General features: G+C 37.4%; 1 protein-coding gene across 2 annotated transcripts in view; it reads left to right on the forward strand.

Moving 5' to 3' along the window:
- EPHA6 (EPH receptor A6) overlaps positions 1 to 10,375 on the forward strand; it is an 848,766-nt gene extending 838,391 nt beyond the window's left edge. The window contains exons 18-20 of one of the 2 annotated variants that reach the window (XM_024759215.1): positions 915 to 986; positions 9,103 to 9,252; positions 10,261 to 10,375. In XM_024759215.1, coding sequence (XP_024614983.1) covers positions 915 to 986; positions 9,103 to 9,252; positions 10,261 to 10,375 — 337 coding nt within the window. The remainder of the gene's footprint in view (positions 1 to 914; positions 987 to 9,102; positions 9,253 to 10,260) is intronic. The other variant, XM_024759217.1, reaches the window with a different exon arrangement.
- Positions 10,376 to 11,760: the final 1,385 nt, after the last annotated feature.

The following is an 11,760-nucleotide window of genomic DNA, read 5'->3' on the forward strand; positions in this document are numbered from 1 at the left end:
AACGGATTTATTACTAGATAAGGAAAACGAATGTGTCTTGGTCATTGAGTGAACAAGGAAGGAGGAGAAAAGAATCAAGATATTTGTCAGGTTTCTTTCTTAGACAAGTTGGTTGGTGGTATTACCACTGAGAGAGAGGGAGAAGGACAAGTTTTTGGAATAGAAATGAGACCATTTCGTGCATATTGAGTGGAAGATTCCTGTGGGACATCTAAGTGAAGATATCCAGCAGGCACTTATATTTATATAGGTTGAACTCAGTTAAAAAGATCTGGGCTAAAGATGTAGATTTGGAGATCGTCAGCATATTGATTGTACCTGAAGCTTTAAGCGTAGTTAAGATAACCCATGGAGAATATAAAGAATGAAAAGAAATAGGAAAAGAATGCAAACCTTTGGAACACCAAGATTTAAGAAATGAATTGAAGAAGTGTACCCAAAGGAGACTGAGAAAGGAGAGCCAGACAGATAATCAGGAAAACAGAGAAAGCACAGTATCCTAGAAGCCAAAAAAAGGAGACAGTTCCAAGGAGTTTAATGTCCAAGGCTTTATGAAGCTCCCTTAAGATAAAAATGAAGTGCGTCCATTGGATTTAGCAACTATGTGTTTAGGTTTCATGGGCGGCCTTTGCAAGAGCATTTTCACTAGCATCATGTAAGACAAACTCAGTGGGGGAGGAGTGAATGTGAGGTCAGAGAGAGGCGCTATACAAAGTACCAAGTCCAGTCCTGTTTTCTCAAAAAATCTGTATCTGAAAAGAAAGAGAAGTGGTTAGAGAAAATGTTTCTTGTGTTTTGTTTTTATATGTTTTATTGAAGACATGAGCATGCTTTGATAATGAAGAGAAAGAACTACTAGAAAGGGATCATGGAGTGAGTCTGAAATCATTTAATCTGGGCCTCTTGTGGTTTAGGGTCAACGGACTCCACAGCCAGTGCCCGTCAACAGAGCTCTCTGACTGTTCTATGGCTGTAGACGCAGGCAGGTAAGAGCCTTCTTTTTGAAGAAAAGCAGATAAAACAATTTCTTCCCTGCTTTTTCAAGATATTGAATCTTCCTCATATTTGGAAAATAATGATAAAGAATTTAAGATGAGAAAATATCAAAAAGTCCAAATGAAACAGAGGTAAAGTCAGTATGAGCACTGGTGACTGAGGGCCAGAAGTTATGCTTTAACTGGGTGGGCAATAATCCAGTGGACAGGCCAGAGGAAGGCAGGCTCCGCGATGGTGCTGCCACACGTGGGCCAGGAGTTGGGCTTTATATAAAGTTGGCAGTTTGATTCAATTCTAAAGTCTATCTCTGGGACTTCCCTGGTGGTCCAGTGGTTAAAGACTTCGCCTTCCAATGCCGGGGGTGTGGGTTTGATCCCTGGTTGGGGAGCTAAGATCCTACATGCCTCGTGGCCAAAAAACCAAAACATAAAACAGAAGCAATATTGTAACAAATTCAGTAAAGACTTTAAAAATGGTCCACATTAAAAAAAAAAAAAAATCTTAAAAAAAAAAAGTCTAACCTCTGGGGGACCAAATGGAAGTTTTTGTGACTGATTTGCTATCCTTGTTTCTGACAAAGACATATGCGCTACCCTTAATATACTCTTATTTGGGAAACAAAAGGAACCAGAGTTCTAAGGGTATCGTGCCTGAACCTTTATCAGTATTCTTGTTTTCAAAGCAGCCTGTGTGGGTTTGCCTTGTCCACCCCCTCACCCCCAATGCCACCCACCTACCCTGATCCCAGAGCACTGAGACCGTTTAGGGAGAAGAGATGTGGTAGATTGAAGGATGGCAATGTTAGCTACAGAATGCCTGGTTTGTTTTATGCTTACAAAACTGTGACATTGCCACTCCAGCCCCCAATTCCAAAGCCCAGTCACTTGTCCCAGAGTGATGTTGGACTAAGGAAACATGATGGGGTATAGAATTGCAGTCTTTCCTCCCATGTATCTCTCAAGCAGGTAAAGGAGTCTAAGAGTATAATTCACAGCAGCTCTTATTAAACTCTCCTGTACGCTCCTTTTCTCTAATATCCCCAAACTCCCAAAGTTCTCTCACACTCCTATACTGACATAACTCTCTCACCCACTAGGTCCCCATGGTTTTTATTCCACTCTAATTGCTTTTTTTCTCAAGAATTCACCTGAGAAGGTTTTATCCATTCTCTTGGCAGAGTAGTAAGAGGGGAAGAAATTAAGGTGACAAAGAGGGGAGAGGAAAGCTGAGAAACCCACAGCTTCATCATTTTATACCAGCATATTGGAAATTTCATAGACCTTATATCTGTAATTTTTCTTTCAAAGGACAGAATACCCAGTAGAAAAACAAATTGTTGGTCAGAGAAGGCTTTTATTATTTAGAACAACCACTCCAAATAATGCTGACATTCTTGTGCCTGACACACTCCCATGGGAGTATTCAGAGCTCTGTGAAGTCCCCAACCTCCTTGCTTTCTCTGCTACTCAAGAAAGCATATGGATATATAAGTGAATGTAACGATCTAAGTACAACCTTAAATCCAATTGATTGTAAAAAAATAATTTGAGAAAGCACCTTAGTAATATAGGCAGCCATCCTTTCATGCATGAATTTCAAACTACCTTCATTTTCATTTACAGTACAATGATGCCTTATAACCCCCTTTCAAAGAAATATCTGTAGCTGTCACAGCCCCTGGAAAAAGGGCCCAGCTTGAGACCAAGGCTACATGGAGAACGACATCAGGAGCGTTGCCTGGCCACACCCTTTGAAACACCTCTTCTCCCTTTCCCTGACCCTCAGGATTAACCCGAGGCATGCATATTGCCATGGAATCCAGAGTCACATCTGGGGCTCGGTAGTTTAATAGCACAAAGTAGATTGATGACTATATGGCTTCACCCAGCCCTACCTTCCCCACCCTACCTACATCGTCCTATACACTCACCCTCCAACCTCTTAACCCCCACCCCTGTTTCTTCCATACACCGTAGCCTACTGAGTGCACTAGGCTGAAATCAGCTGGACAGTGCCTTTTGGATAACGCTGCAGTGTAATAGGAAAATAACTCTTTCTTCCGATCCTGCTCCAGATGCCCAGCATGTCACTGATAAGAATTTTATAGATTATGGGCTCCTCGACAACATCAGCTAAAAGGTAGCATTCAAAAACAGGCAACAACTGACCAGATGGACCAGTCCATGACAGAAATCATATTCCACCCAGGCCAAGGCACATAGGAATATTCTCGCTACCTGCTAGGCCATAATTAAGGATCTTATAATATTTTAGCTCTTAGGAACTGGAACCACCACTTTCCCTGGTATGTATAAATTAACTGTTGAACTTTTCAAGCACTTGGCTTCTGGTAATATGTGAATCATGAAGGTAAGGAAAAGCTCAAACCAGTATCAGCTGCTTTGGAGAACTGCAAGTAAACATTATAAGACTAAATGGTACTACCTCCCTCCATCCAATTAATAAAGCACCTGCAATGCTGTCTCCTGAGGGCAAAAACTTTCAACAGTTTGTTAGAAATGTTTCTATTCATTTTGAAAACATCTTGCTAAGTGCTGCCTAGGCTGTCCGTAATCATCACTTACTAAATTGTTTACCTCTATAAACCAAGTCATGGACAACTTGTTCTGTTTAATTTTTGTAACTAACAGTTTTAATGGGTTTTTTCCTGACAGAGAAATAACTGGCTGGCCAAAACTAGTGTTGTAATCGAGTGATAAGCAAAGCTTTGCGGAAGGAAGACAGAATATTAAGTATTAATCAGGAAGTGTGAAACTTCTACCCGTTAGAAAATCTAAATTCAATTCACATGAACTGTTGCCACAATATACTACTACTAATGTTAATACCAGTACTAATATTGATACAAGTTCTATTAATCATTATCAACAATAACTATTACTGCTATCTGTTGAGAGCCTACTATGTGCCAGTCATTGTACTAGGCACTTTTATCTGTCATGTCATGTAATCCTCACTGTTATTATCTCCATCCCTCATGTAAGGAAACAGAGACTCAAAGAGGCTAAATTTCCCAGGGGTACACAGCAAGTAATTACTAGATCAGGAATTTGAATGAGGTCCACCAACTGCAAAGTCCTTGTTCTTTCCACTACACAGTATACAATCACCGCACTGTTTATGATTATAGGAAAAGAGGATACGTTTTTACATCTCCAGATAGATTTTCTCTGGACTTATCAGACTTCATCAATGGAGTATATTAAAATTCCAAAAAGAATTTGTAGCAGAGCACAGCTTGTTATTTTATGTTCTGCTAAGCAAATACAAGGATGTAGAAAATGAGTATGCCCTCATTCATGGGAATAAGCAAACACATAATCTGTATATTCCCCCAACTTTCTCCTACAATGCTCGGCCACTTGAAGAACATTACTTGAAAAAAGAAAGTAGTAACTACAACAAAATAAAGAAATGAGGAAACTATGGCAGCAACATAGTTTCACATTTACGTCCTCAAGCATTTTTGTAGTTTGAATTTTTCCAGTGTTGGCAAATGTATGCTTTGCTTCTTTGCCTTGTTATGGCCGACATTACTAACCATCACAGCACTCCTTCTCACTGAGCCCACATGCTGTATCTTTTTAAGACCACATTTTGATAACTACTGGCAATGAATTGTAGTTGGCGTGTGATATGAAATCTATTTCTGTCCCTGTATTATTTACCCACATAAAATAGGCTTTCCTGAGGTTCAGTGATCTGTTACTCTGACTATAGTGACCATGTGCTAAGAACTCTACTCAGAATGTAGGGAATACTTAAACAGTATTATTCCTACCCTGTATCTATCCTTCCTAATGTTTAAACACATCTATAATTTTTAAATTTGCTTTGAATTTCACTCCTTCACACTTTTTACCAATTATCAGCCTTATTATGAGAATTAAATAATCATGTCAATAAAAATCCTGAAGACTTACTGAAAATAAGAGGCTGACAAAAAATAACTAAATGTCTATTTAGGTCTTCTGCCCATTTTTGGATTGGGTTGTTTATTTTTTTGTTATTGAGCTGCATGAGCTGCTTGTAAATTTTGGAGATGAATCCTTTGTCAGTTGCTTCATTTGTAAATATTTTCTCCCATTCTGAGGGTCTTTTTGTCTTGTTTATGGTTTCCTTTGCTGTGCAAAAGCTTTGAAGTTTCATTAGGTCCCACTTGTTTATTTTTGTTTTTATTTCCATTTCTCTAGGAGGTGGGTCAAAAAGGATCTTGCTGTGATTTATGTCATAGAGTGTTCTGCCTATGTTTTCCTCTAAGAGTTTGATAGTGTCTGGCCTTACATTTAGGTCTTTAATCCATTTTGAGTTTATTTTTATGCATGGTGTTAGGGAGTGTTCTAATTTCATACTTTTACATGTACCTGTCCAGTTTTCCCAGCACCACTTATTGAAGAGGCTGTCTTTTCTCCACTGTATATTCTTGCCTCCTTTGAGAATGGACTTGAGGATATGGGGAGGGGGAAGGGTAAGCTGTGACAAAGTGAGAGAGTGGCATAGACATATATACAGTACCAAACATAAGGTAGATAGCTAGTGGAAAGCAGCCGCATAGCACAGGGAGATCAGCTCAGTGCTTTGTCACCGCCTAGATGGGTGGGAAAGGGAGGGTGGGAGGGAGGGAGACGCAAGAGGGAAGAGATATAGGAACATAGGTATATGTATAACTGATTCACTTTGTTATAAAGCAGAAACTAACACACCATTGTAAAGCAATTATACTCCAATAAAGATGTTAAAAAAAAAGATCCATAAATAAATAAAAATTAAAAAAACAAAACAAAACAAGATCCTACCTTGGAACAGTGTTTCTCAAAGTATAACTTTTCTTGAATCATTTTTAATAGGTCTCTTACTTTTATATTTACATGATGACTATAAACTATGGAAAACTTTTGAGGATAAAAACCTTCCTGCTTTATAATGGCAGCTTTAATACCTACTGGTAACCTAAGAACTTTCTAAATTAAAGTACTAGTACTAGTATGAACTGAAAGGGCTCATTAGAATCAAGACTTCTTGGCTCTATCAGTGCTATTCATTTTCACATATTTAGATATATTGAGAGTATGTGTTTATTGCACCTTAAACTATACTATTACCTATTCTAGCTATACTGCAGCCCTTTTCCTAATCTTAATTGACCATAATTTATACCTGGAAGAATTTCCTAATTCTACCGCCTCCTCATTTTTCTGAGGAAGGTAGTAGACCTTTGACCTTCTGTTCTACAATATGTACATTTTTTCTGTGAGGTTTTGCTGTAAAGACATTTCTCAGGTGGGAAGCTCCCTCTAGTCACCAAATAGCAGAAATTTCTACATGCTCAGCAAATAGCAGGCTGAATTTATCATTGCACATGGTTGATAAGAAAGGGCGCTTATTGTTTATTAGGTAATATTCCAGAGAATTCATGTGAGGGTGATGGCACCCTCAAAGCCAGAAAATAGCAGCATTTTTCAACTTCGTTATAAGGTGAAAGGAAAGTTATTGCACAGTGGCTGTGAACAATGAGGGAACGCTGACCTTCCTAAATCCACCGTCAGTGCGGTCACATAAAGGCCAAAGTGTATCTAGGTTACTAAAGATGTATGGAGAGAAAGGGAATTATGGTATTGAAACATTCTAGGAGCAAGTAGTGGATGCTTTTCAACAGAGAAATAGGCCATTTAAATCATTTAGTATACAGAATGTCCTTCCACGACCTTTCTATACTAAGGACATAAAATTAGCAAATTACATTTCCACTCACCAGTTATATGAATTGTGAAATCTCAAGAGTTATTCCAGCATTATCTCAGGAGAGAGAAGTGGAAGTCGTTTGACTATGTCTGTGCATCAAGAATGGCATAGGAGTATGAAGGGAAAGTCACCTAAACACATCCTTTTAGTCTGGTTCAGTTTCAACAGATTTCTCAGACAAGTAATTAAAAGACATGAGAGCCACAGTGTTTTGAAATAGGACATTCAGCTGCCTAACGTATATTGTTTTATTTATGTTAATAAGCAATAAGGATACCCTGGGCATTTTGATATTTAAACTTGGTCAGTGAACTTACTACAGGACTATTTCCTGAAGTATGTTCTGTAGGAAACTGTTCAGATAATTTAGGGAAAAAGTGCAGAAGCTATTTTGAATCCTCTTATGTATTCATACTGCATATTAGGATAGCGAAGGCTCTAAAAAACGCCACAGTCAAAAACCCTGTTTAACTCTGTTTGCCATGGAGAACTTTTTTGTTTTTATTGATATATGAACTTTTATTTATTTGATAATTCTTATTAATATAAACAACTCTAGGAAACTAAGAAATATAGCAACCGTTAAAGTGTTTATTGGTAGATGCCATGATAGCTTTTCAACCTTTAACATAACTAAACTTTGTTTAGGGTCAAATCATGAATCATTCTGATATTAATTAGAATGAAATAGCCCATAATCAAATAGCATTGCAGTTTTTAGTACAGGAAAATAAAATGTGGCTTTACAGCCTCCAAAATAGGAAATATGGTAACAGAATTGAGTAGTGGTAAAAAGAACACAAGTCACTGTGAAGAGTAACCAGACTCTATATGGACTACAGAATAATCACAAGATACATGCATTTAGTTTACGCAAATTTCAATTACATAGAAAGAGCAATAATCCCTGGATTTCCCTGTCATCCTTCTTCACTCCCCTGTCCACCTTCAACTAGAATTCAGTTTAGAAAAGTAGAAGTCAATGTAGAATCAAAGAAAAACCAAAGAAATTAATTTTAGGTCTTTAGTAGGGACTTTGTCCTAAATAATTCCAAGGGGCATCTTTCAGGGTCTTCAGGAGTCATACAGCGTACAACTTGTATCCCCATGTATTATGTACATCTCTGGCTTTTGTGCTCCTAAAGACCCGAGTCCTGGTGATATACCTATATGTATCTATATCTATGTATTCACACATTTACTAGCCTTTTCAAAATAATACCTTTATATTATTTTTATATTAAAACTACAAAAATATCTCCAACTGGAATGCCCTTCTGCATCAGATCTTAGAAACAGAAATACAGATTTCTGTATCACTTACTTTAAGATCCATCAATGACAGATTCCTTTTTCTTGTTAACCCAAGCTTGCATTGATTTTGCTTTAGTTTTGTACTTTATTAATATCTGTGCTTTGGGCTGTATTACCCTATACTTGGATGTATGTAAATCTTATTCATGCCGTTGAGCTCTATGACAGCAGAAGTTACTTTTTAATAATAAATTCTTGTTGAATGTTTGAGGACAAATAAATGGAGACTTGATCAATGAATTCATCATAAAAAAAAGAAGGGGCTATCATAGCAAATGTGAAAAAGGGGACGTCCCTGGTGGCACAGTGGTTAAGAATCTGCCTGCCAATGCAGGGGACATGGGTTCGATCCCTGGTCCAGGAAGATCCCACATGCCGCAAAGCAACTAAGCCTGTGCTCCACGACTACTGAGCCTGCGCTCTAGAGCTTACTTGCTGCAATTACTGAAGCCCGCCCACCTAGAGCCTGTGCTTCTCAACAAGAGAAGCCACCACAATGAGAAGCCCACGCACTGCAACGAAGAGTAGCCCCCGCTCGCCGCAACTAGAGAGAGCCTGCGCACAGCAATGAAGACCCAACGGAGCCAAAAATAAATAAAATTTTTTTTTAAAAATGTGAAAAAGGCCAAAGGGCATAGATTCAGTGGCAGGTCAGAAAGCGTATGAGTGAATAGCCTGTGGCTAGTTACTTTCTTTGGGGGTATTCCTCAAATTTGAAAACAGAATTTCATGCAAGAGAAAAAAGTAAACAGAAGTTAGCAAGATGTGGGTTTTCTCAAGATACATCAAGTATAAGACCTAGTAGTGGCAAAAAGCAAGAAAAGACAAAAGAAACTGACAAGTGAAACTGACCAGGTATAAGTGGCTGATTTGAATATGATGGAAAAATTTTAAATCTCTGGCTTTCTATGGAGGATGAAAACATTTGATGTAAGAATACTGTAAAATTTAAAAATAAAGTTGGGTGTTTTTTGCTTTATCTTGCTTTTAAATGGTCTCCATGCTTGTTTGTTTGTTTTTTCCTTGCAGAATGCCAGACTCCCCTGGTGAAGTTCCCGAATATCCTTTGTTTGTGACGGTCGGTGACTGGCTGGATTCTATAAAGATGGGGCAATATAAGAGTAACTTCATGGCAGCAGGGTTTACAACTTTTGACCTCATTTCAAGAATGAGCATTGAGTAAGTGGTGCTATGTTCATTACTATATTTAAATGCTCCACTCAGGAGATTTTAAATTCAAATACTATGTCAAGAACACCATGGTCAAACTACCTTCCCTAATACTAGGATGGTGTTTCCACATCTTTCCTCACCATTTCTGTCGATCATTCTAGTGACAGTTGGATATTACACTTTAACTATTTTCCTTTGAAAGAATATATTTAATTCAAAAAACTATTTAAAATTTTAAATGCTTTCTAAAATGCATATCCCTCTTGTTCACATCATAGACTTTACATCAACATAGTTTTACCTTAGCAAATTATTTTGACTCATGTATACTAAATCTATTACTTTCATCAAATGTAATAATTGTAATAATACAATATTATGTTATCTCAGAGCTTTTTCTCTATGTTATAATGGTCCAGCATTTTTCCACTTTCTCAAATGCTATCCTTTCATGGGTGCAGTGAAAATGCTCAACATGTGCTTAAAAGAAAGATACTGAAACTAGTAGGTGAAGCCATATGAAATTGCCATTGTTGTAAAATAGTAATGGTAATTTCATACTGTTCAACATAATATAATGGCATTTTTTCAGATTATTGAAAGACCATGACAATTAAAACGGAGTCCACATTATACTTTCTATCCTACATGCTATTTTGCTAATACTGTTGAAAATTTATATAATTACATAAAACCCTTGGGCTTATGAAATATCTGAACATTACATCGGTACCTGAATTCTTTGTACCCTTAAATCTGAGGTTGACCTGACGCATTCTCTGGCACCAGGGTAAAGAAAAAGGTAATGAACTCCTGTTGTTCATTTGTATCTCTGCTTAAACTCTCATTTTACCAGGTATACAATTTTTGGCAAATCTGACATGGGGCACATTTACCATATCTAAATGTTCATTTCCTCTCTGTCATACTTACCAGATCTAAATGTTCATATTCTCTCTCTCTCTTTCTCTCTCTCTCTCTCTCTCTCTCTCTCTCTCTCTCAATCTCTCACAGTGACATTAGAAGAATTGGAGTCATACTCATTGGACACCAGAGACGAATAGTCAGCAGTATACAGACTTTACGTTTACACATGATGCACATACAGGAGAAGGGATTTCATGTATGAAAGTACTACAAGCACCTGTGTTTTGTGCCTCAGCATTTCTAAAATGAAAGATATCCTCTCTACTACCCTCTCTTCTGATTCTCCAAACATCACTTCACAAACTGCAGTCTCCTGTCAGACTACGGGCACACACCCTTTGTTTATGCTTCCAACCTGGACTTAAAAATCACTCATCATAGCTCCGCTCTGAATAACCTGCAAATAAAACCCTGGCCCACTGCAGATTATCATTACACAATGGTAAATAACTCAGCATGGTTGTGTAACTTTGTATAATTGTATTTCGGAAGTGTTCAAGGACTTAACCCAAAGGAATTTGGGGTTAATGATGTATTTAGAGTTTGATGGTAGATTAAAAAGAAAGAGTTGACCTTGCTTTCATGTTTCGTGATCGAGTAGCTTCCAAACTGACATGAATATTTATTTTTTAGATAATTATATTCAACTCTGTGGGTCATATCGTTAACTCTATCCTACAATACTTTACCTGTCGAAGACTGATGTTGTTAGAATTATTTGCAGAAAAGACCAATGATTTCATGTAGTGAATTCTTGTCAAGTGTGACTGGGGTGAGAAGGAAGTTATCAGGGAGGGTGAGGGAGAAACATACTGTGCTTTTAAAACTTCTTAAGTCTTGGTTTGTCATTTTTTAAAATTAACTTTATAGTGTCCTACATATTTCGTAGTAGGTGGTAGTTTAGAGGCAGGCTTTCCCCTCTAATTTTTTACTAACTATAGTATATTTCTCTACTGTGTTATGAAGATCACCCCTGGAAAGACCAAGAGTGAGTCCATTGCTCTAAAGGCTATAAATAGAGTGAAGCATGGAATAATCCACGACTGTATCCTTGGTTCATCTTCACAAGCTTGCAAGAGTAATTATAAAGCATTAAGAAAATTATTCTCAGCAGAATTGCTTTGAATAAAAGATCTACGATTATAGCCTTAGATTAAACGTAAAAAGATTTTAATTTAAACAGAATTTTATGATAGTTACATGGTGGCCCAAGAAAATAAACACATCGAGCTGTCTAATATTGGTACATTTTGCAAGTTTAAGAATTTTTATGTTTTGTTTGTAAAAATAAGTTACACGAACATGCTGAGCTGTTTTCCAAACCTTCCAAGAGACAAGTATGCCGCTGCGTACACCAAAGAGAGTATAAACGGATCTAGCACATGAGCATATATGAATTGTGTGTAACCTGAGTCCTTGATACAGTAACATAAAAATGTAAACACGGCTAAGGTGTGTTGTTGCCATAATCTTCTGGAGGCTGCAAAAACAGGCAAATATACTTTTCATTGAATTAAGCTGAGTCAGCTTATCAAAACAGTAATGTTGTATGAACAAATTCAATTATAAAATCAGCTGTTCCCTGTG

Source organism: Neophocaena asiaeorientalis, unplaced genomic scaffold, assembly GCF_003031525.2.
Source record: "Neophocaena asiaeorientalis asiaeorientalis breed wild unplaced genomic scaffold, Neophocaena_asiaeorientalis_V1.1 scaffold197, whole genome shotgun sequence".
Classification (NCBI taxonomy): Eukaryota; Metazoa; Chordata; class Mammalia; order Artiodactyla; family Phocoenidae; genus Neophocaena; species Neophocaena asiaeorientalis.